General features: G+C 41.0%; 1 protein-coding gene and 2 pseudogenes across 2 annotated transcripts; 1 reads left to right on the top strand and 2 right to left on the bottom strand.

Moving 5' to 3' along the window:
- Positions 1-548: 548 nt before the first annotated feature.
- Positions 549-11,908, bottom strand: METTL7A (methyltransferase like 7A). The gene is made up of 2 exons (XM_027542848.1): positions 11,092-11,908; positions 549-1,887 (listed from the first exon to the last, which is right to left on the bottom strand). The coding sequence occupies exons 1-2, from the start codon at positions 11,587-11,589 to the stop codon at positions 1,651-1,653; spliced, it is 735 nt and encodes a 244-aa protein (XP_027398649.1). The 5' UTR covers positions 11,590-11,908; the 3' UTR covers positions 549-1,650.
- On the top strand, positions 3,554-4,033 carry LOC113893132 (annotated as a pseudogene).
- Positions 11,909-14,798: 2,890 nt separating the features above from the next.
- On the bottom strand, positions 14,799-16,367 carry LOC113893130 (annotated as a pseudogene). The gene has a single exon (XR_003511232.1). The product of XR_003511232.1 is annotated as a ZW10 interactor pseudogene (transcript).
- Positions 16,368-26,014: the final 9,647 nt, after the last annotated feature.

Raw genomic sequence — 26,014 nt, 5'->3', positions numbered from 1 at the left:
TTGGGCAAATAAAGACATCCCTACTTTTAGGAGACCCTGGTGGGGGGATATTCACATTCCATAGTTCAGGAGACTGTAGACTCATGTTCTAACCTCACCGTAATGAGATTAGGTGTTTAACTAATTAGGTGTTTAGCTAATTAATTAGGTGTTAACAGTTGTTAACTGTTTTCATGCACGAGAGAACAGTAAACTTCCTTTCTTTCTGCTCTATGGATTTCACAAAGGGAGTTTTTGGACTTGAACTGTTCAAAACCCATTCAGACCCTTCCAAAATTGCCTTTTATTTTTACTTTTTGGCCATGCTACATGGCATATGTGATCTTAGTTTCCTGACCAGGGACTGAACCAGCATCCTCTGTCATTTGAAGTGCAAGTCTTAACCATTGGACAACCAGGAAAGTCCCCAAATTGCTTTTTCTGAAATCTGCTAGCTGTATTTAGTTATTTGGCTGTAGAAGGAAAAATCTGTACTTTCAAATAGCTTAATTTTCCACCATGAAGGAAAGCCCTCCCAGAGATGCTAAGAAAAATGAAAGTAAGCCAGCAAAGATATAAATCATTCATTTTATTTCCATTCCTAAATTATATGTGAATTTATTGATTTGATATTTAAAATAGTCCTTTTGCAAAATCATCTCAGAAAACATACTAAATTTATTAAAATGCATACAAACTTTTGCTGAAAATTCTAAATCCTCTAACTGATTAACTTGTTTTCAATGCACTTGTGATGATTTCCCAAGGTTTCTGTGGTTACAAGGAACAAAGAAATCATCTTGGGACCAGAGTAGAAATTTGACCAGAATAATCCAAACAATATTTGTCTACCTCTTTACAGACTCACAGGTTGCCTATTTTGAGGGGGCTCTTACAAAGTGTACCCAAGCTTTCAGTGTTTCCCTCATTACAGTGGGCATTTTCTTTGCTTACAGTTTAAAACATTCAGCCAAGAACATGCTAGATAATAGGCAAAGTGAACCCAAGAACTTTGCTTCATGAAGTTTTATGGATATACTAAAGTGTATTGTACAATCTTCCTTGTAAGAATTAAAGACTGGAATGCAGGAGAACAAACTCTGGTGGAATACTGGAATAAAAAACATAACAGAGCTGGGCAGAATCAGGTGTGGCGTCCTGGTACATTAACTTTGAAAGCCAGCCCATTGATACTAAGAACAGCAAGTAGATTCAGATTCCTTAAAAAAAAAAAAAAAAATCTGTGCTTAGTATTTCTTTATTCAGTTTGTGAATTATTAAGATCTTTTGCATCTCCCTTTTCAAAATCTTCTTCTGTGTGATTTAATTTTTATTAGCATCAGCCTCATAGAAATGGTGAAATTAAAATCTGTTGGGTCATAATTTAAATAAGACAAATTGTGAAGTTCTGGAATAAAATAAGATCTGAGGATAATGGTGGAATTTAATTATGGAAGCCCACTGTTTCTTTCAAGAGAGAGTTCAAAGTTGTTTTGTTTTTGATTCTTGGGAGATGATAGAAAATGGCTAACTAGGTTATAACATAAACTTTGAGGGATGAAATGCAAATTTACTCAAAAAAGGGAGTTCCCATCTTCCAGTTACTATTTTAAGTGTGAAGCCAAAACCTTAAATTATTTGAGCCCTTTGGGTCTCAGCTCCCTGCTTCCACTATTTCACAGCATATCCATAGATGTGAGGGCGCACTAGCTCCCAGGACAGAGGGGCCTGTAAGTGCTGCAGCTTCAGCTTGGAGAAGCAGGCCTTCTCCAGGGCCTTCCAGCTCTCTCTGGTCAGGTTGCATCCATCAAACAGTAGGTACCAGACGGGATCCAGGACCTGTTGCCAGAAGTAATTCCAGGTGGAAGGCTTATCTGCTACATGCTCCATGAAATAAAAAGCTCCTCCCTGAGAAAGAAAAGGAGGAAAGAAAACCACACCAAGAATTTTAGTTTGGGACAAACAATTTGATAAGATGTTTAAATGTCAGATTTCAGTGGCCCCAGAGGTCCACTTCACGAGAAGACATGGAGAAATCCAAACTTACTACGATACCATTGTGGTTAATAGTGTCATCTTCTGTCAGATTGTATACAGAGCTGCCAGTCTATATTGTCTGTTCATAAAAGTAATACATAATGATAGCTAAATTTAAAGCAATTTAAAGCATTCAAGGCCTATTCTTAATGCCTGTCACATGCATGCTTGCGTGCTCAGTCACTTCCAACTCTGTGACACCATGGACTGTAGTCCACCAGGCTCCTCTGTCCATGGGATTCTTCAGACAAGAATACGAGTGGGTTGCCATGCCCTCCTCCAGGGGATCTTCCCAATCCAGGGACTGAACCCATGTCTCTTGCATCTCCTGCATTGGCAGGTGGATTCTTTACCACTGAGCCACCTCAGAAGCCTGGTTGTCAAGCTGCCCTTTGGAAGAGTTGCCCCAGTTTGTATTCATACCAGCAATAGATGTGAGTGCCCATTTTCAATAAATGCTCATCTATATTTTAAAAAATCTATTTGATGTGTAATGTGGTATTTTTTATAACATGCATATCTTTAGTATTTTTAATTATGACATCTTTTACTAAACGTTATGTGTTGGAAAGATCCCCTGTAGAAAGGAATGGCAACCCACTCTAGTATTCTTGCCTAGAGAATTACATGGACAGAAGAGCCTGGTGGGCTGTACAGTCCATGGGGTCTTAAAGAGTCTGACATGACTGAGTGACTAACTCTTTGACTACTAATACTGGCTGTTTGGATTTCTGTTTTTCTGATTTGTCTGTTAATGTCCATTATCAGTTTTCTAATAGGCTATTGGCTTTTTTTTTTTTTTTTTTACTGATTAGTAAGGGCTTTTCGGAGAAGGCAATGGCACCCCACTCCAGTACTCTTGCCTGGAAAATCCCATGGACGGAGGAGCCTGGTGGGCTGCAGTCCATGGGGTCGCTAAGAGTTGGATACGACTGAGCGACTTCCCTTTCACTTTTCACTTTCATGCATTGGAGAAGGAAATGGCAACCCACTCCAGTGTTCTGCCTGGAGAATCCCAGGGACGGGGGAGCCTGGTGGGCTGCCGTCTATGGGGTCGCACAGAGTCGGACACGACTGAAGTGACTTAGCAGCAGTAAGGGCTTTTATTATAAACTACATACACTACAAACGTTTCCCCCATTTTTTGTTTGCCTTTTAATTACAATTTTTTAATTTCTCTTTATTTAAAAATAGAAGAAAAAAAAACCTTTAAATTCTTCTGAAAATTTTTCTTAGGCTCCACTTTGCAAGCCTGTGGGAGTCTGAAACCATACCAACCACTGTCTGAGGCTAAATAACCATGTCCTGTACTTTTGTACCATTATCATAGAATGAAAGTGATAGGATTAATTTCAGAAAATTAATCATCTAACAAATGAGAACATACTGTACAGCACAGGGAACTCTACTTAATGCACTGTGGTGACCTGAATGGGAAGGAAGTCCAAAAGGGATTCACTTTGCTGTATGGTAGAAACTAATGCAACATTGTAAAGCAACTATACTTTAATAAAGATTAATTTTAAAAAGTAGGGAAAAAATAAAAGCACAAGTTTTTGAAAAAAACAAACAAACAAAAACCACTAGGTCTCTTTGTCAGTGACACAAGTGGGAGCACTGGGACAGGAGACTTGAAGTGGAACTTCTTGGATTGTTTTAAGAAAATGGCAGACAAGCCCAACATGGGGAAATCAACAGCTTCGATAAGGCCAAGCTGAAGAAGACTGAGACGCAGAAAAACAGCCTTTCCACCAAAGAGATCATTGAGCAGGAGAAGCAAGCAAAGTGAAATTTCCTGTGAACCTGGAGGATTCTCCACCGCATCATCTTGGAGACCCTGTCCGTGAGGTGGAGGAAAGTCCACCTGCAAGATATACACAAGTGACAAGCTGCACTGTGAGATTAAACAATATGTGTCTAAATTATGAACAGGTTACTGAAGGAATCAAAAGAGAAATTAAAAATTTCCTAGAAACAAATGACAATGAAAACAACTCAAAACCTATGGGATACAGCAAAAGCAGTTCTAAGAGGGGAATTTATAGCAATACAGTCCTACCTCAAGAAACAAAAACATTGAATAGACAACCTAACTTTATACCTAAAACAACTGGGAAAAAGAAGAACAAAAAAACCCCCCAAATTAGCAGAAGGAAACAAATCATAAAGATCAGAGCAGAAATAAATGAAAAAGAAATGAAAGAAACAATCGTAAAGATTAATAAAAATAAAAGCTGGTTCTCTGAGAAGATAAACAAAATTGACAAACCTTTTGCCAGACCCATCAAGAAAAAAGAGAGAAGAATCAAATCAACAAAATAAGAAATGAAAAAGGAGAGGTTACAACAGACAATGCAGAAATACAAAGGATTATAAGAGACTTCTGAGCAACTATATGGCATAACCTAAAATGGATAATCTGGAAGAAATGGGCAAATTCTTAGAAAAGTTCAATCTTCCAAGACTGAACCAGGAAGAATTAGAAATTATGAACAACCCAATTACAAGCACAGAAATCGAAACCGATCAAAATTTGCCAAAAAGCAAACCCGGGAGCAGATGGCTTCACAGGTGAATTCTGTCAAACGTTTAGAGAGGAGCTAATACCCATCCTTCTAAAACTCTTTCAAAAAGTTGCAGAGGAAGGAACACTTCCAAACTCATTCTACAAGGCCACCATCACCCTGATTCCAAAACCAGACAAAGACAACACACAAAAAGAAAACTACAGGCCAATATCACTGATAAACATAGATGCAAAAATCCTCAACAAAATTTTAGCAAACAGAATTCACCAATACATTAAAAAACTCATACACCATGATCAAGTTGGGTTTATTCCAGGGATGCAAGGATTCTTCAATATATGCAAATCAATGTGATACACCATATTAACAAATTGAAAGATAAAAACCATATGATAATCTCAGTAGAAACCTCAATAGAAAAAGCCTTTGACAAAATTCAGCACCCATTTATGATTTAAACTTAAAAAAATGGGCATGGAAGGAACCTACCTCAACATGGTAAAGGCCATATATGATAAGCCCACAGCAAACATTATTCTCAGTGGTGAAAAACTGAAAGCATTCACCCAAAGATCAGGAACAAGACAAAGGTATCCACTCTCACCACCATTATTCAACATAATTTTGGAAGTCCTAGTTACAGCAATCAGAGAAGAAAAAGAAATAAAAGGAATCCAGATCAGAAAAGGAGAGTGCTCCCTGTTTGCAGATGACATGATACTATACATAGAAAACCCTAAAGATATTATTAGAAAATTACTAGAGCTAATCAGTGAATTTAGCAAAGTTGCAGGAGACAAAATCAATACACAGGAGTCACTTGCATTCCTGTATACAAACAATGAAAAATCAGAAAGAGAAATTAAGGAATCAGTCCCATTCACCATTGCAACAAAAAGAATAAAATATCTAGGAATAAACCTACCTAAGGAGACAAAATAACTGTATACAGAAAATTATAAGACACTGATGAAAGAAATCAAAGACAACTTAAACAAATGGAGAGATATTCCATGTTCCTGGGTAGGAAGACTCCATATTGTGAAAATGACTATACTACCAAATGCAATCTACAAATTCAGTGTAATCCCTATCAAATTACCAATGGCATTTGTCACAGAACTAGAACTAAAAATTTCACAATTCATATGGAAACACAAAAGACCCTAAATAGCCAAAGCAGTCTTGAGAAAGGAGAATGGAGCTGGAGGAATCAACCTTCCTGACTTCAGATTATACTACAAAGCTACAGTCATCAAGACAGTATGGTACTGGCACAAAAACAGAAATACAGACCAATGGAACAAGATAGAAAACCCAGAAATAAGCCCATGCAATATGGATACCTTATTTTTGACAGAAGAGTCAAGAATATCCAATGGGGCAAAGACACCTCTTCAGTAAGTGGTGCTAGGAAAACTGGACAGTTACACATAAAAGAATGAAATTAGGACACTTCCTAACACCATAAACAAAGATAAACTCAATGGATTAAAGACCTAAATGTAAGACCAGAAACTGTAAAACCCTTAGGAGGAAAACATAGGGAGAACACTTGATGACATAAAGCAAGATCCTCTGTGACCCACCTCCTAGAGTAATGGAAATAAAAACAAAAGTAAACAAGTGGGACCTAGTTAAACTTAAAAACTTTTGCACACCAAAGAAACTATAAGCAAGGTGAACAGACAGCTCTCAGAATTGGAGAAAATAATAGCAAATGAAACAAGGGCTAATTTCCAAAATATACAAGCAGCTCATACAACTCGGTACCAGAAAAACAAACAACCCAATCAAAAAGTGGCAAAAAGACCTAAACAGACATTTCTGCAAATAAGTCGTACAGATGGCTAACAAACACATGAAAAGATGCTCAACACCACTCATTATTAGAAAAATGCAAATCAAAACTACAATGAGATACCACCTCACATGAGTCAGAATGACCATCATCAAAAAGTCTACAAACAATAAATGCTGGAGAAGGTGTGGAGAAAAGGGAACCCTCTTGCATTTTTGGTGGGAATTTAAGTTGATACAGTCACTATGGAAGACAGTATGGAGAGTCGTTAAGAAACTAGGAATAAAACCACCATATGACCCAGTAATCCCACTCCTAGGCATGTACCCTGAGGAAACCAAAACTGAAAAAGACACATGTACCCCATTGTTCATTGTAGCACTATTTACAATAGCTAGAATGTGGAAGCAACCTAGATGTCCATCGACACATGAATGGATAAAGAAGTTGTGGTACATATACACAATGGAATATTACTCAGCCATAAAGAGGAACACATTTGAGTGAGTTCTAATGAGGTGGATGAACCTAGAGCCTATTAGAGTGAAGTAAGTCAGAAAGAGAAATACCATATATTAACACATATATACAGAATCTAGAAAGATGGTACTGAAGAATTTATTTGCAGGGCAGCAATGGAGAAACAGATATAGAGAGCAAATTTATGGACATGGGGAGAGGGGAGGAGAGGGTGAGCTGTATGGAGAGAGTAATATGGAAACTTACATTACCATATATAAAATAGATAGCCAATGGGAATTTGCTGTATATCTCAGGAAACTCAAATAGGGGCTCTGTATCAATGTGGAGAGGTGGGATGGGGGGAGAGATGGGAGGGAGGTTCAAGAGGAAGTGGACATATGTATACCTATTGCTGATTCATGTTGAGATTTGACAGAAAACAAAATTCTATAAGCAGTTATCTTTCAACTAAAAAATATTATTTTTTAAAAAAAGACAAAGATACTGAGCCATCTAAAATTGTTACTGAATTCATGATAATATTTTGTAATTTGATTTTTTTCCCCAATCAGTGGATACTGTATGTAAATAACTGTCAAATAGCAGTAACTGCTGGTTTCATCTAGGACAGTCCTGTAAATATAGATCAAGTCTGGACACAGTAGAGGGTACACATTATTAACGAGTCTTCAGAAGTTTTCTACTTAACCTACCTCTGGGGCGAGAAGGAGGAAAGGGACCAATGAGTACCTCCAAAACCCATTCTCCTTAGCCTCTTCTAGCTTCCCTAGTCTTAGCTGTCCAGGCAGAGTTTAGAGAGGGAGTTCCCCCTACTTGCCCCTCTGTGGGCAAGTACGAGACATGTGTTCAGGAATGGAAAACTTGAAATTTCCTGATGGAAAAAATTTTTTCCATGGAAGAGGACAGGAGAGAAGAGGAGACCCAGGTCTGAGGAGGTTGCTGATGCCCTCTGGGTTGCACAGGTTAGACTAGAGAGCCTGTTACCCTTTCAGGTGACTTGTGTAGCCAACTGGGCATGAAGATTTGGGATTAGAAGAGAGATCTGAGCTTGATACTTAGATTTGGAAACCATCTGTGTGTGTGGTAATTGAAAACTTTGGTGGTACATGAGATTACACAGGGGGTGTATATAAGCAAAATTAGAGCCAAAATAGAAACTCCAGTGTTTAAGGGATGGGCAGAGGAAGAATAGCCAGCAAAAATGGTAGAAATGTTGAAGTTGAAGCAATACAAAGCCCCAGTGATAAACACTGTGGTGCAGTGATAAGAATATGTGCATTAAAGTCAGATCTGCTGGCTGCGTTGGAGAAAGCAATGGCACCCCACTCCAGTACTCTTGCCTGGAAAATCCCATGGACGGAGGAGCCTGGTAGGCTGCAGTCCATAGGGTCACTATGAGTCGGACATGACTGAGCAACTTCACTTTCACTTTTTAGTTTCATGGATTGGAGGAGGAAATGGCAGCCCACTCCAGTATTCGTGCCTGGAGAATCCCAGGCATGGGGGAGCCTGGTGGGCTGCCATCTATGGGGTCGCACAAAGTCGGACACGACTGAAATAACTTAGCAGCAGCAGCTGACTGCGTAATGTGGGGCAAGTTTCTTAACTTCCCTAGGTCTGTTTCCCCAGCCCAACATGAAGACAGTCCCTGCGTTAAGGACTGTGTGATGGGGTGAATGACAATGCAGGAAAGCCTCTGGTTCTATTCAGCAGTGAGTGGGTGCTTTGTAGGAGCTAAAGGAAGAATATGATCCCCTAAGAGCATTCTCAGTGCTTAAACCCGAGGTGATCATTATTTGCTTTGCAGAGGCGTTGTGAGATTAGTAACACATAAGCAAAATGTCTCTTAAATGTGCCCAGTTAATGCCCAGTCTTGGGACAGATGAACCCAGGATTTGAATGTTAGAATCAGACCTTTTTCAGTTACGGTTTTGATGTCGGCCTATTCTTGAGCCAAACACAGAATTACAGTCGGCCCTCAGTATCCTTGGCTTCAATCAACAGATAAAAAATATTAGGAAAAAATCCAGAAAGTTCAAAAAAGGCCAAACTTGAATTTCCCACATGCTGGCAACTATTTATGTAGCATTTACTTTGTATTAGATATTAAAATAATCTAGAGATGATTTAAGGTATGTGGGAGGTTATGTGTGGGTTATATGCAGATTCTATACCATTTTATGTAAGGGACTTGAGCTTGTATAGATTTTGGTATCTGTGGTGGGGGTAGGGAATGACTCTCAGGGACAACTGTATATTATTGCCTCTAAACACTATCTTTAAGTCCATTTCTTCCTGAGGAACTTCCTCTGTTAGAAAATAAAACTGAGGTCTCCGGTGGTATCACCCTAAACATGGCCATCTCATCTGATCTCAGAAGCTAAGCAGGGTTGGGTCTGGTTGGTACTTGGATGGGAGAAAACAAAACTGGGGATTACAGACCATCTTTTCCCCCTAGAAGAGTAAATTCAAATGTTAAAATACTCATATTTTATGTATGTTCAGCTTTGTTTAGAATTGTTGTTCAGTTTCTCAGTCATGTCTGACTCTTTGCAACCCCATGAACTGCAGCACACCAAGCTTCTATTTAAAACTAGCTTTTAAGTAAACAATAAAGGTAATATGTGAAAATTACATACAGGTATAAAGAATTTCAAACTGTACGGAGAGGTATAAAATGAAAAGAAATTCTTTCGCCTCATCCAGTTCCCTTCCCAATTAACTTAAAGTGTTAAGTAAGGTAACCACTGTTAATCGTTACATATTTATAATTCCCATTAACATAAATACTTATATAAGTATATTCTATCCCCCACACAAATGGATTAGCACTCTACATAATATTCCGTTTTCATTGCTTTTAAAATTAACACTGTCTCTTGAGGATGTTTTTCATTGACATAGGTAAAAATTTCTTGTTTTAACAGCTGCAAAGAAATCCTTTATACTATGTGACAATTTACTTAACAACTTCCCATTGATGGATGTTATTTCCAATTTATTATATTAAAAATACTGTAATGAATATTTTTACCTTTAAATGAGTTTTTGTGTATTTTTGCACAATAGCTATAGGATAAATTCCTGTTGGATGAAGATGTAAATTACTTGAAAAAAAATTTTTTTTTTTTTTTTTAAGAGACTGGCAGTGTACTCTACACGATTCACTGGCAAGGAAAACCCTGCTCCGTCCGAGCCGCCTGGCCACACTCTTACTTGAAAATTTGATATTATTAAATTGCCCTCCAAAGAGGACAGTTCCTCCAGTTGGGTGTCCAGACCCCCAGACCCACCCCAATACCATATTGAACTTAAAAGTCTCTGACAGAATAATAGATAAAAAGGGTCTTGCTTTAATTTCTTTTTAATTGAAGTATGGTTGATTATGGAGCAGGAAATGACAACCCACTCCAGTGTTCTTGCCTGGAGAATCCCAGGGACGGAGGAGCCTGGTGGGCTGCCGTGTATGGGGTTGCACAGAGTCAGACACGACTGAAGCGACTTAACAGGAACAGCAGCAGCATGGTTGATTATAATATTAGTTTCAGGTGTACAACAAAGTGATTCAAAATTTTTATAGTTTATACTCCATTTAAAGTTATTACAAAATAATGACTACACTGTGCTGTAGAATATATCCTTGTTGCCTATTTATTTTACACATCCTAGTTTGTATCTCTTAATCCCATACCACTCTTGCTCCTCCCTTTTTCCCTCTCCCAGGTGGTAACCACTAGTTTGTTCTGTATATCTATGAATTTATTTCTGTTTTATTATATTCATTTGTTTTATTTTCAAGATTCCACTATAAAATATCATGCTTTAATTTGTTCTTTAATTACAAGACTAGATATTTAAATCATATATTGGCTATTTTTATTTATATTTCTGTTCCTGTGCTTTGCTTTTTTTCCCTCTTTTTAAAAATAATTTAAGAATCCTGTTGATCTTGTTGATTTGTAACACCTTTATGAAGGAAGTTAACTCATTATCGTCCTTGGTAAATATTTTTTACAAAATATTTTTGTACTTCAAATTTATTTATGGTCCTTTTCCCTGCAAGAGTTCTAACATTTTTTTTTTATTCATGTACTATCAATCTTTTCCTTCATAGCTTCTGCACTCGAATATTTTTTAAAAATTCAACAGTATTTTTTCTAGTAGCTTTACTTTTATGTTAGGGTGTTTGATCTACTGAAATTGGGAGGACTGCCCGTGGTGATGTGCTTGCCACTAAGCAGCCCTCCTCATGCCCGCACTCACCGGCCTCAGCACTCGGCACACTTCCTGGAGGATCTGCTCCTGGTTCTTCACCGAGCAGAGCACCAGGGTGCAGACCACCACATCCATGGAGCCTGAGGCCACCTGGTGCATGTTCTCCCCGGCAGCCACTATGAAGCGCTCAAACTGCAGGTGTCGGTTCTGGGCAATGCTCTTGATCAAGAACTTCTCAAAGTTGGGGTTGGGATCAACACAGGTCACCTGGCATCCAGAGGGGTAGAACTTGAAGTTGGCCCCCGTGCCACAGCCCAGCTCCAGCAAGGAGAGCTTCCCAGAGGGGCCCGTGAACTCCCGCAGGTTGCTGAAGAGCTCTTGCTTTTTGCTCTCCATCTGTTTATTGTACATCACAGTCAACCTTGCCAGGAAGTAAGGGAACCACTGTTTGCATATCCAGTTCCACAAGCCCAGAAAGTCCAGCAGGTACATGGGAAATGCCAGGATGCAGACAGCCAGCCGGAGGATAAAAATGGTGAACGCCATCACTCAGAAGAGAAGAAAACAGGCCAGCAGTCAAAGAGCTGACTCCTTTAATTGCAGGAAGTAGGTTTCTGGTCACACTCCAGAGCCAATCAGCTGCAGAGGAAAGAAGAACTGGCTGTGCTGGAAATACACAGCTGAAGTCAGATCTCAGGCAAGAGACCCATTTTATTCCGTTAATAGATGTTTGGCAGAAATTGCCTCATGGCTTATTTTTCATGAAGTGAAATGAGAAGGTTCCCAGCTTTTCCTTAGAAGGAAAGCTGATTACAGCCCCTTATTCCTGCTTGGAGACTACTGCTGCAGTTTTAAATGCAGAGTGTACTCACAGCTTCTGTTCTCCAGTCTCCTAAGAAAACAATCTGTGGGTGGAGCCTGGTTAAAACACACCAGAAGGCCGTTGGTAAACCCGATTTATTACTCTGTGCCCCGTCCTACTTCTGTTCCATCCTTCCCACCTCTGCCTCATTTTTTTTTAAAAAAGAAGTGAAAGCACATGCCTGTCTGGTCACAGCAAGAGTTTTCCCTTTTGCATTCTAGGCAGAGGTTCTTAGATGTTCATAACTGCACAGTGGGATTATTTTTAAGTCACTGTTTTGGGCTGCCCATTTTTAAAGGGCAAGTTTCACCTTCAAACTGTGCCAAATTACTACATTACTGAATTAACTTACCAGAGAAGGCAATGGCACCCCACTCCAGTACTTTTGCCTGGAAAATCCCATGGATGGAGGAGCCTGGTAGGCTGCAGTCTGTGGGGTCGCTAAGAGTCAGACACGACTGAGCGACTTCACTTTCGCTTTCACTTTTCACTTTCATGCATTGGAGAAGGAAATGGCAACCCACTCCAGTGTTCTTGCCTGGAGAATCCCAGGGATGGGGGAGCCTGGTGGGCTGCTGTCTATGGGGTCGCACAGAGTCGGACACGACTGAATTAACTTACATGAAAATAGTCCCCAGAATATTCACTTTTGGGAACTTAAAGTGTTAAGAAAATATTTTCAGAAACCTGGGCCTTAGGGTGTTCAGGAAACATAGAAATGCTCAAAAATAATGGTAATGTTTACTTTTTAAAACCATGTGATGGACACAGGGAGTGTTTTGTTTCATTATATGTTATACCCAATACGTATTTTATAAATATGTGCTCCATCTTAACAGCTTTCTTGAGGTAGAATTAACATAAAATAAACTACACATATTTAAGCTGTATCATTTGGTTAAATTCTGGCACATGTACACACACATGAAATCACTGCTTCAGTCAAGGTAATGAATATATCAGTCACACTCCCTGCCTCCCAAATACCTCTTGCCCCTTTGTGATCCCTCTTTCCTGCCCTCCGTATTCCCAGGCCACCACTGATCTATTTTCTGTCACTGGAGTTAGTTTGCCTTTCCTATAGTTGGGCTTACAAGAATCCGCCTGCAATGCAGAAGACCCCAGTTCAATTCCTGGTTGATTCCTGGGTCAGGATGATCCTCTGGAGAAAGGATAGAGTACCCACTCCAGTATTCTTGGGTTTCCCTAGTGGCTCAGATGGTAAAGAATCTGCCTGCAATGTGGGAGACCTGGGTTTGATCCCTCGGTTGGGAAGATCCCCTGGAGGAGGATGGCAACCCACTCCAGGATTCTTGCCTGGAGAATCTCCATGGACAGAGGTCTTGGCAGGCTACAGTCCATGGGGTCACAAAGAGTTGGACATGACAGAGCGACTAAGCCCATACACATACATCCTATGATTTTATGTTAATTGGAATCATACAATATCTACTTTTATTGTCTGATTTCTTTCATCCAGCATAATTAAGAGTCATTCATACTGTTGTATGTATCCATTGATTTTCCACTGAGTAGTATTCTATTGTATGGATCTATAACAGTTTGTTTATCTACTCTCCTGAATTTGATGGATATTTGAGTTGTTAACAGTTTTCATAGCTTATTACAGTAGCTTATTACAAATGAAGCTACTATGGGGACTTCTCCAGTGGTCCAGTGGTTAAGAACCCTCCTTGCAATGCAGGGGACTCAGGTTCGATCCCTGGTTGGGAAACTAAGATCCCACATGCTGCATAGCATCTAAGCCCCTGAAAGGTTGTTGCTGAGCCATGAAAAATGATGGGATTCTTGGCCTCTCTAGGAGAGGAGTTCAATCTGGGGCCAGTGACAAGGCTTGATTGCTTGAAAACTTGTAATAAAGTTTTATTAAAGTATAGAAGAGACAGAGAAAGCTTCTGACATAGACATCAGAAGGGGGCAGAAAGAGTGCCCCCCTACTAGTGTTTAGCTAGATGTTATATAGCTACTGCTGCTGCTGCTAAGTCACTTCAGTCGTGTGTGGCTCTGTGTTACACCATAGACGGCAGCCCACCAGGCTCCCCCGTCCCTGGGATTCTCCAGGCAAGAACACTGGAGGGGGTTGCCATTTCCTTCTCCAATGCATGAAAGTGAAAAGTCAAAGTGAAGTCGCTCAGTCGTGTCTGACCCTTAGCAACCCCATGGACTGCAGCCTACCGAGCTCCTCTGTCCATGGGATTTTCCAGGCAAGAGTACTGGAGTGGGTTGCCATTGTATAGCTACTAGCAGTCTGCTAATTAGAGAAAGGAAATGTCTCAAAGCTCAGAGACTGGTACTAGGCCCCTCACGCACAACATGCATTTTGAAATAACATTGGCACAAGGTGAGATGTCCCAGGCCATAAAATGATTGACATGTATTTTGAAGAGAGGCAGGTTTCCAAGCAAATACAGTCTCATTAATGTAGCTTAAGAGAACATTTGCATGAGTAAAGCATACTGGTTTGTCAAAGTCTGTTCTTTTTTTTTTTTTTAATTTTTTAAAATTTTATTTTATTTTTAAACTTTACAATATTGTATTGGTTCTGTCATATATTGAAACGACAGTTCTAAAAGACATTCTTTTAAAAAATCAACATGAAAAAAAAAAAAAAGAAAAAAAAAATCAACATGAAACATTAAAGAAATCACATTCAAGGCTACAACTGCTTCCGTCACTAAATTTCAAAGTTTTTATTATAGATTTGACATTTTCTGACTAAATTAGAATAAACCTAGAAAGATGATCCTCTCACATAGAGTAAAAAATTTGAAAATTATTTTTCTAAGAAACTCATGAATCAAAGAAATAATTTTAATAGAAAATTCTATGAATTGAATGATTGTGAAAATACTAATAGGAAGCCAGAAGAAAATAACTTTAAATGTTTATTTGAGAAAACAAATAAAGGTCCAAATACACAAGTTTATTACCTGATAAAAAGTTTACCAAAAAAAAACATATTCTTGACCTAAAAACAGAAGCCAGAAAATGATCAAGATACTACTACAAATCAATGAACCAGAACAAAACATACAACAGAGAATCACAAAAGCCAGTCTTTCAGCATTCGAATATTTGAAGATGAATGACAATCCGAAAGGATGAGTCAAGGAAAAAAAAACAGTAGAACACAAAAAATGTATCAGGAATATAACATTAGGACATCCTAGAATAGGCTACAGATCAGGGATGTAATCACTTCCTCAAACACAGTAGTGATCCCACTGTTCATACATTCAGTGAGACACATAGAGGAATGGAGAATGAAAGCAACAAACAAAAATATAGAAACACAAACATACCAGCACAAATAGAAATACCAATGCACATATCATAGGCCAATATAGAGGTTGGGGGGGCGGGTCTCTATACTTTTTCACTATTGCTCTTTATTAATGTTTCAGTTTGCAACCCTGTTGTCACACACGCTGAAATCATCCTATTGACTTGTTCATTATCATTATGCTCCAAGTGGCCAGTGACTAGTCAGTTAAGTCCACTTCTGCAACTTCAGTTCATAGCAAATCAGGGCCTTCTCTAGGATTCTTCCTTATGTTGCTGTCTGCCAGGAAGCCATGGTAAGCCTGCATCTCCAACAGGCTGTGGGTTGTCAGCCTCTCTTCCCATGGTGTCCTGAGTGTTCTGTTCCTGGGGCTGGGTCACCTGCTGGAGCTTATCCTTAGGAAGATCCAACTCCTGTGGTATCTCTGCCTCTGCCTCATTGAATAGCTGCTTACCCTGCAGGGTGTATAGCAGCTGGAGGAAGGTCTGGTGCCTCTGCAGCTTGTCCTTCTCCTGCCCTGCCTGCTGCTTCAGGGTTCCAAGTTCCTGATATAGTCATTGAAGTTCCTGTTGAGCTCCTGTCTGACGCTCCCTCACTTCTGACGAAGCCTCTGCCAGATTCTGCAAATGCTTCTCCTGTTCCAGCTGCCACTGCTTCTGGGCTATTCTGAGTTTTTCCATGGCCATTTGCTTCTTGGCCTGGAGCTGTTTAAGGGCCTCCTGGAGCTGTGCCTGCTTTATTTGGGCCTCCTCCACCTTGGGCAGTGCCTCGGTCAGGGAATTTGTGATAACCTCCACATGCTCTTGATATGTGGCCTTCAGCTCTTTGCATTGCTCTTTGGCTTCAAGTGCATTCTGCCGGCTTGTGTCTTCAGAAGCCAAGGGGTTCTGGTCCTGGGCAGTGCCTTCCTGAACCAAGAAATTCTGCAGGAAGTCTACTACTTGAAGCTGGCTGCAAAGGAGCTTGTCTTTCTTCGGAGAGTCCATCACAAACTCAGCCAGGATCTGGGCAGGCAGTTCAGCTTCCTCCTGAAAACCAACAGGCTCCAGGATGTCTGCTACCTTGGCCAGGACCTCTCGGGCTGCAGTCTCCACTTCAGACTCTGCAGCCCCCATTTTGCTCCAGGCTGCACTCCAGCTCTACTCTGGGACTCCAAAGTCTGTTCTTAATCTTAGGTGGAACTAACTTGAAGACAGAGTCTAGGGTAAATACATAGTTCATTAACATAGCTTAAGACAGACATTTCCATAAGAAAAATACATTGGTTAGCTCAAGGTTTGAGAAAAGTTAAGTTCAGGTGGAATCAGGTGTCATCATGGCAACACAGATCTTAAAAGAAACCTCTTTTTAAATTTATATAGAGAAGGGGAGAGCTTCCCTCATAGCTCAGTTGGTAAATCATCTGCCTGCAGTGCAGGAGACCTGAGTTCAATTCCTGGGTCAGGAAGATCCCCTGGAGAAGGAAATGGCAACCCACTCCAGTATTCCTGCCTGGAGAATCCCATGGACAGAGGAGCCTGGCAGGCTGAAGCCCATGGGGTTGCAAGAGTCAGACACTGTTGTAGCCATGCATTCCGGGAAACAAACTCACTCAGAAGGACAATGCAGATAGTGGAGTGCAGTTTATTACACCGGCGGGCCCAAGGCGGAGTTTCCTCTTAGCCAAGGACCCTGACCAGTTTTTGTGAAAACCTTATATATCCTAAGTGTACTTGCTCAAACCCACCTCCCCAAATTTCTTGAAACTAGTCTAGACAAGGTAAAAGATAATGATCAAAGTTAACCCATGATTCATGTGTCACAAGACTAGATGAACAGTGGATATTTATCAATAGGACTGTGGTCATATTCCGATAAACATAATGGAATTTACCACTTTGATCTATTACAGAGATAATTAGCATATTCTTTTAGGCAACAGAGAGTCCAAGTACAAGTCCTGAGGCTCTTTTATCAGGGAGTGGGGGCGGGGTCTGGTTTTCCATTGGTATGCCACTTCTATAGACACTGGGAACAAAGTTCAGAGTCTACTGGGAGAGTGAGCATGCTTGTAGCCTAATGTTCTCAGCCTGGCCTAAGATGGAGTCCAGCTCTGTCTGTTTCCTCCTTCAACACGACTTAGTGACTATACCACCACCACCACCAGAGAAGGGGATAAAAACACTAACACTTATAGTTTGTTTCCTCCTGCTGCTTAAGAGAGAGAGAAAAAATGTCTGACACTTGCAGCCTGTTGCTTCCGTTTGGAGACCCCTAGCCTTCCTGTCTGGTACCCTCTCACCCCCACACCACAGCTACTGAACCTGAGTGCTCTGGAACCCACAGGTCACAACTAGAGAGTCCGTGCGCCTCAATGAAAGATCCCAAATGATGCAACAAAGATCCTGCACGCCACAACTAAGACCCAATGTGGTCAAACATTTTTTTTTTAAAGTTAAGCTACTGTGAACATTAGTGTACAAGCCTTTGTATGGACATATGCTTCCATTCCTCATGGATAAATTTCTTTAATAGAATGTAAGTGTCACATGGTAGGTATATGTTTACCTCTTAAAGAAAAATGCCAAACTGTTTTCCAGGCTGATTGTACCACCAGCAAGTGTATGAGAGAGTTAGCTGCTCCACATCCTCACCAACACTTGGTGTGGCCGTCCTAAATTGTAGGCATCCTCAAATGTATCTAGTGGTCCCTCACTGTTGTTTTAACTTGCATCTCCCAGATGATCAATGATGTCAAGCATCTTTCGATGAGCTTATTTGCCATCCATGTATCTTGTTCAGAGTGTCTGTTCAAATCTTTTGAACATTTTATTTTTTATTATTGCTTTTTTGGCCATGCTGAATGGAATGCAGGCTCTTAGTTCCCCAGCTAGGGGTTGAGGCTGCACCCCCTGCAGTGGAAGTGCAGCATCCTAACCACTGGCCTGCCAAGGAATCCCCTGAACATGTTTAAATTGGGTTATTTTCTTATTATGTGTTGAGACTTCTTGTATCAAATCATGTATGTATCAAATATGTGATTGGCAAATGTTTTCCTACTCTGCGGCTTGTGTTTTTAATGGTATTTTCAGAAGTGCAGATATTTCTTTCTTGTGGCATCCTTGTCTGGTTTTGGTATCAGAATAATGCTGTCCTTGTGAAATGAGTTTGGAAGCATTTCTTCCCCTTCTATTTCTCAGAAGAGTTAGAGCATTCTTGGTATTAATACTTTGCATATTTGATAGAGTTCAGTAGTGAAGTCCTCTAGTCCTAGACTTTTATTTGTTGGATAATTTTTGATTACTGATTTAATCTCTTTACTAGTAATCTGTCTGGAGAAGGCAATGGCAACCCACTCCAGTACTCTTGCCTGGAAAATCCCATGGACGGAGGAGCCTGGTAGGCTTCAGTTTATGGTGTCATGAAAAGTTGGACACGACTGAGTGACTTCACTTTCAGTTTTCACTTTCATGCATTGGAGAAGGAAATGGCAACCCACTCCAGTGTTCTTCCCTGGAGAATCCCGGGGACAACGGAGCCTGGTGGGCTGCCGTCTCTGGGGTCGCACAGAATTGAGCAACTTAGCAGCAGCAGCAGTAATCTGTCTCGTAACCTTCTAGTAATATACACCAAGGCTGTATATTGTCACCCTGCTTAATAACTTATATGCAGAGTACATCTTGAGAATGCCAGCTTGGATCAATCACAAACATAATATCAATAACCTCAGGTATTCAAATGATACCATTCTAATGGCAGAAAATGAAGAGGAACTAAAGAGCCTCTCGATGAAAGTGAAAAATGAGAGTGAAAAAGCTGGCTTAAAACTCATCATTCAAAAAACTAAGGTCATGGCCTCTGGTTCCATCACCTCATTGCAAATAGAAGGGGAAAAAGTGGAAGCAGTGACAAATTTTATTTTCTTGAGCCCCTAAATCACTGCAGATGGTGACTGCAGCCATAAAAGACACTTGCTCCTTGAAAGCTATGACAAACCTATACAGCATATTAAAAAGCAGAGACTTTTTTTTTTGTCACTAAACATCCATCTAGTCAAAGTTGTGGTTTTCCTGTAGTCAAGTATGAATGTGAGAATTGGACTATAAAGTAGGCTGAGCATCAAAGAATTGATGCTTATGAATTGTGGAGCTGGAGAAGACTCTTGAAAGTTCCTTGGACTGCAGTGGGATCAAACTAGTCAGTCCTATAAGAAATCAACCCTGGGTATTCAGTGGAAGGATTCATGCTAAAGCTCCAATCCTTTGGCCACCTGATGTGCAGAACTGACTTGCTGAAAAAGACCCTGATGCTGGGAAAGATTGAAGGCAAAAGAAGTCTGTGGCAGAGGATGAGATGGTTAGCTAGCAACACTGACTCAAAGGACATGAATTTGAGCGAACTCTGGGATATAGTAAACGACAGGGGAGCCTGACGTGCCACAGGCCATGGGGTTTCAAAGAATCATACACAACTTAACAACTGAACAACAGTAAAGTATCTGTTCAGATTTTTTATTTCTTCATGATTCAGTCTTGGTAGGTGGTATGTTTCTAGGAATTTATTCATTTCTACGTTATTAACCAGTTTGTTGGCTCAAAGTAGTGTCATATAGTTCTTTGTATTTCCATGGTGCCAATTGTTAAGTCTTCTCTTGCATTTCTGATTTTGTTTATTTGGGTCCTCTCTTTTTTCTTAATGAGTGTAGCTAAAGTTTTGTCTATTAAATCTTTAAAAAAAAAAAACTACTTAGTTTCATTGATGTTTTCTATTGTCTTTTTAGTCTCTGTTTTATTTATTTCCAGTCTGATCTTTATTATTTACAAAGACCTCCTGTTAGGTAGTTAGAATAGGAAACAGGAGTCCAGAATGGCGGTGGCTAAAAGACAAGGGAAAAGCCCACGAAAATAGAACAAAGGAAGGTCCAAGGATCAGAGTGAGGACCTCAGGTAGAACAAACAGCACTCCTGGCTAGCCCAATTTACACAGGGCAGGCCCAGGGGGGAGAACAAAACATACAAGAGCCAAAGGGCCGGGCCCTCTCTTCTCTTCGTCTCTTTCAGTAGGCATGCCCTCACGCCTCGAGGATATATTTTGCAAATAAAACTGAGCTGTAACACAGAGCTGTAACACTGATCTGTCTAAGAGCTATAACATGGTCGGTCCGAGAGCTATAACACAATCTGAGAGCTGTGACATGCAGAGGGCTTTAAGTCCCTCGCTTCAAATATTTGTTGAGACGAGACAGAACCAAGGAGATTACACTCCTCTGGCACTCTCTTATGCTAACTTTGATCTTATTTGTACTTCTTTTTTTAGTTTCTTGAGGTATAAAATTAAGCTATATGAAATTTTTCTTGTTTCTTGAGGTAGGCATCTATCATTTTAAACTTGCCTCTTAGAATTGCTTTTGCTACATCCTATAAGTTTTCGGTCAGTTCAGTTCCGTCGCTCAGTTTGTCCGACTATTTGTGACCCCATGAATCACAGCATGCCAGGCCTCCCTGTCCATCACCAACTCCCGGAGTTCACTCAAACTCAGGTCCATTGAGTCAGTGATGCCATCCAGCCATCTCATCCTCTGTCGTCCCCTTCTGCTCCTGCCCCCCATCTCTCCCAGCATCAGGGTCTTTTCAAATGAGTCAACTCTTCGCATAAGGTGGCCAAAGTATTGGAGTTTCAGCTTTAGCATCGGTCCTTCCTGTGAACACCCAGGACTGATCTCCTTTACAATGGACTGGGTGGATCTCCTTGCAGTCCAAGGCACTCTCAAGAGTCTTCTCCAACACCACAGTTCAAAAGCATCAATTCTTCGGCACTCAGCTTTCTTCACAGTCCAACTCTTACATCCATACATGACCGCTGGAAAAACCATAGCCTTGACTAGACGGACCTTTGTTGGCAAAGTAATATCTCTGCTTTTCAATATACATCTAGGTTGGTCATAACTTTCCTTCCAAGGAGTAAGAGTCTTTTAAACTTCATGGCTGCAGTCACCATCTGCAGTGATTTTGGAGCCCCCAAAAATAAAGTCTGACACTGTTTCCACTGTTTCCCCATCTATTTCCCGTGAAGTGATGGGACCAGATGCCATGATCTTAGTTTTCTGAATGTTGAGCTTTAAGCCAACTTTTTCACCCTCCACTTTCACTTTCATCAAGAGGCTTTTTAGTTCTTCTTCACTTTCTGCCATAAGGGTGGTGTCATCTGCATATCTGAGGTTATTGATATTTCTCCTGGCAATCTTGATTCCAGCTTGTGCTTCTTCCAGCCAGGATTTCTCATGATGTACTCTGCATATAAGTTAAAAAGCAGGGTGACAATATCCAGCTTTGATGTACTCCTTTTCCTATTTGGAACCAGTCTGTTGTTCCACGTCCAGTTCTAACTGTTGCTTCCCGACCTGCATATAGGTTTCTCAAGAGGCAGGTCAGGTGGTCTGGTATTCTCATCTCTTTCAGAATTTTCCACAGTTTATTGTGATCCACACAGTCAAAGGCTTTGGCATAGGCAATAAAGCAGAAATACATGTTTTTCTGGAACTCTCTTGCTTTTTTGATGATCCAGCAGATGTTGGCAATTTGATCTCTGGTTTCTCTGCCTTTTCTAAAACCAGCTTGAACATCAGGAAGTTCATGGTTCATGTACTGCTGAAGCCTGGCTTGGAGAATTTTGAGCATTACTTGACTAGCATGTGAGATGAGTGTAATTGTGCGGTAGTTTGAGCACTCTTTGGCATTGCCTTCTTTGGGATTGAAATGAAAACTGCCCTTTTCCAGTCCTGTGGCCACTGCTGAGTTTTCCAAACTTGCTGGCATATTGAGTGCAGCACTTTGGCAGCATCATCTTTCAGGATTTGAAATAGCTCAACTGGAATTCCATCACCTCCTCTAGCTTTGTTCGTAGTGATGCTTTCTAAGGCCCACTTAACTTCACATCCCAGGATGTCTGGCTCTAGGTCAGTGATCACACCATCGTGATTATCTGGGTCGTGAAGCTCTTTTCTGTACAGTTCTTCTGTGTATTCTCACCACCTCTTCTTAATATCTTCTGCTTCTGTTAGGTCCATACCATTTCTGTCCTTTATCGAGCCCATCTTTGCATGAAATGTTCCCTTGGTATCTCTAATTTTCTGGAAGAGATCTCTAGTCTTTCCCATTCTGTTGTTTTCCTCTATTTCTTTGCATTGATCTCTGGGGAAGGCTTTCTTATCTCTCCTTGCTATTCTTTGGAACTCTGCATTCAGATGCTTATATCTTTCCTTTTCTCCTTTGCTTTTCGCTTCTCTTCTTTTCACAGTTATTTGTAAGGCCTCCTCAGACAGCCATTTTGCTTTTTTGCGTTTCTTTTCCATGGGGATGGTCTTGCTCCCTGTCTCCTGTACAATGTCACGAACCTCTGTCCATAGTTCATCAGGCACTCTGTCTATCAAGTCTAGTCCCTTAAATCTATTTCTCACTTCTACTGTATAGTCATAAGGGATTTGATTTAGGTCATACCTGAACGGTCTTTTTTTTCTTTGCATTCCAGTCCCCTAAAATGAAAAGGACATCTTTTTTGGGTGTTAGTTCTAAAAGGTCTTGTAGGTCTTCATAGAACCATTCAACTTCAGCTTCTTCAGTGTTACTGGTTGGGGCATAGACTAGGATTACTGTGATAGTGAATGGTTTGCCTTGGAAATGAACAGAGATCATTCTGTCGTTTTTGAGATTGCATCCAAGTACTGCATTTCGGACTCTCTTGTTGACCATGATGGCTACTCCATTTCTTCTAAGGTTTTCCTGCCCACAGTAGTAGATATAATGGTCATCTGAGTTAAATTCACCCATTCCAGTCCATTTTAGTTCGCTGATTCCTAGAATGTCGACATTCACTCTTGCCATCTCTTGTTTGACCACTTCCAATTTGCCTTGATTCATGGACCTGACATTCCAGGTTCCTATGCAATATTGCTCTTTACAGCATCGGACCTTGCTTCTATCACCAGTCACATCCACAACTGGGTATTGTTTTTGCTTTGGCTGCATCCCTTCATTCTTTCTGGAGTTATTTCTCCACTGATCTCCAGTAGCATATTGGGCACCTACTGACCTGGGGAGTTCCTCTTTCAGTATCCTATGATTTTGTCTTTTCATACTGTTCATGAGGTTCTCAAGGCAAGAATACTGAAGTGGTTTGCCATTCCCTTCTCCAGTGGAGCACATTCTGTCAGATCTCTCCACCATGACCCGCCCATCCTGGGTTGCCCCATGGGCATGGCTTAGTTTCATTGAGTTAGACAAGGCTGTGGTCCTAGTGTGACCAGACTGACTAGTTTTCTGTGAGTATGGTTTCAGCGTGTCTGCCCTCTGATGCTCTCTTGCAACACCTACCGTCTTACTTGGGTTTCTCTTACCTTGGACACGGGGTAGCTCTTCATGGCTGCTCCAGCAAAGCGCAGCCGCTGCTTCTTACCTTGGACGAGGGGTATCTCCTCACTGCAGCCCTTCCTGACCTTCAATGTGGGATAGCTTCTCTAGGCCCTCTTGCGCCCGTGCAGCTACCGCTCCTTGGATGTGGGGTTGGTCCTCCTGGCCGCTGCCCCTGACCTCGGACACGGTGTAGCTCCTCTCGGCCGCCGCCCCGAACTCGGACTTGGGTAGCCCTTCTTGGCCATTCCTGCGCCGTTGCAGCCTGGCACTCTCGGCTGCTGCCCCTGACCTCAGACGTGGGGTAACTCCTCTTGACTGCTGCCATTCGGGCATGGGGTCCTACCGGCTTCTGCCCCTGACCTCGGACATGGGGTAGCTGCTCTCGGCCGCGCTTAGTGCACAGGCCGTAGCCGCCGCAGCCGCCGCCGGCTCTACACATGGAAGAAGACTCTACACATGGACATCACCAGATGGTCAACACCAAAATCAAATTGATTATATTCTTTGCAGCCAAAGATGGAGAAGCTCTATACAGTCAGCAAAAACAAGACCGGGAGCTGACTGTGGCTCAGACCATGAACTCCTTATTGCCAAATTCAGACTGAAATTGAAGAAAGTAGGGAAAACCCCTAGACCATTCAGGTATGACCTAAATCAAATCCCTTATGATTATACAGTAGAAGTGAGAAATAGATTTAAGGGCCTAGATCTGATAGATAGAGTGCCTGATGAACTATGGAATGAGGTTCGTGACATTGTACAGGAGACAGGGATCAAGACCATCCCCATGGAAACGAAATGCAAAAAAGCAACATGGCTGTCTGGGGAAGCCTTACAAATATCTGTGAAAAGAGAAGCGAAAAGCAAAGGAGAAAAGGAAAGATATAAGCATCTGAATGCAGAGTTCCAAAGAATAGCAAAAAGAGATAAGAAAGCCTTCCTCAGCGATCAATGCAAAGAAATAGAGTAAAACAACAGAATGGGAAAGACTAGGGATCTCTTCAAGAAAATTAGAGATACCAAGGGAACATTTCATGCAAAGATGGGCTCGATAAAGGACAGAAATGGTATGGACCTAACAGAAGCAGAAGATATTAAGAAGAGGTGGCGAGAATACACAGAAGAACTGTACAAAAAAGAGCTTCTCGACCCAGATAATCACAATGGTGTGATCACTGACCTAGAGCCAGACATCTTGGAATGTGAAGTTAAGTGGGCCTTAGAAAGCATCACTACAAACAAAGCTAGCAGAGGTGATGGAATTCCAGTTGAGCTATTTCAAATCCTGAAAGATGATGCTGCCAAAATGCTGCACTCAGTATGCCAGCAAATTTGGAAAACTCAGCAGTGGCCACAGGACTGGAAAAGGGCAGTTTTCATTCCAATCCCAAAGAAAGGCAATGCCAAAGAATGCTCAAACTACCGCACAATTACACTCATCTCACATGCTAGTCAAGTAATGCGCAAAATTCTCCAAGCCATGCTTCAGCAATACGTGAACCGTGAACTTCCTGATGTTCAAGCTGGTTTTAGAAAAGGCAGAGGAACCAGAGATCAAGTTGTCAACATCTGCTGGATCGTGGAAAAAGCAAGAGAGTTCCAGAAAAACATGTATTTCTGCTTTATTGCCTATGCCAAAGCCTTTGACTGTGTGAATCACAATAAACTGTGGAAAATTCTGAAAGAGATGGGAATACCAGACCACCTGATCTGCCTCTTGAGAAATCTATATGCAGATCAGGAAGCAACATTTAGAACTGGACATGAAACAACAGACAGGTTCTAAATAGGAAAAGGAGTACATCAAGGCTGTATATTGTCACCCTGCTTATTTAACTTATATGCAGAGTACATCATGAGAAACGCTGGGCTGGAAGAAGCACAAGCTAGAATCAAGATTGCCCGGAGAAATACCAATAACCTCAGATATGCAGATGACACCACCTTTATGGCAGAAAGTGAAGAAGAACTAAAAAGCCTCTTGATGAAAGTGAAAGTGGAGAGTGAAAAGTTGGCTTAAAGCTCAACATTCAGAAAACGAAGATCATGGCATCTGGTCCCATCACTTCATGGGAAATAGATGGGGAAACAGTGGAAACAGTGTCAGACTTTATTTTTTTGGGCTCCAAAATCACTGCAGATGGTGACTGCAGCCATGAAATTAAAAGACACTTGCTCCTTCGATGTTTATATCTTTCCTTTTCTCCTTTGCTTTTCGCTTGTCTTCTTTTCACAGCTATTTGTAAGACCTCCCCAGACAGCCATTTTGCTTTTATGCAGTTCTTTTCCATGGGGATGGTCTTGATCCCTGTCTCCTGTACAATGTCACGAACCTCATTCCATAGTTTATCAGGCACTCTATCTATCAGATCTAGGCCCTTAAATCTATTTCTCACTTCCACTGTATAATCATAAGGG

Source organism: Bos indicus x Bos taurus, chromosome 5 (assembly GCF_003369695.1).
Source record: "Bos indicus x Bos taurus breed Angus x Brahman F1 hybrid chromosome 5, Bos_hybrid_MaternalHap_v2.0, whole genome shotgun sequence".
NCBI classification, from domain to species: Eukaryota; Metazoa; Chordata; class Mammalia; order Artiodactyla; family Bovidae; genus Bos; species Bos indicus x Bos taurus.
The sequence above is the reverse complement of the archived record's forward strand: the minus strand, read 5'-3'. Positions and strand labels throughout refer to the sequence as shown.

Coding starts and splice junctions, on each gene's coding strand:
- METTL7A (XM_027542848.1), bottom strand. CDS start 11,589: ATGGCGTTCACCATTTTTATCCTCCGGCTGGCTGTCTGCATCCTGGCA. Junction 1,888..11,091: donor TGTGCCGAGTGCTGAGGCCG/GTGAGTGCGGGC, acceptor TTTCTTTCTCAG/GGAGGAGCTTTTTATTTCAT.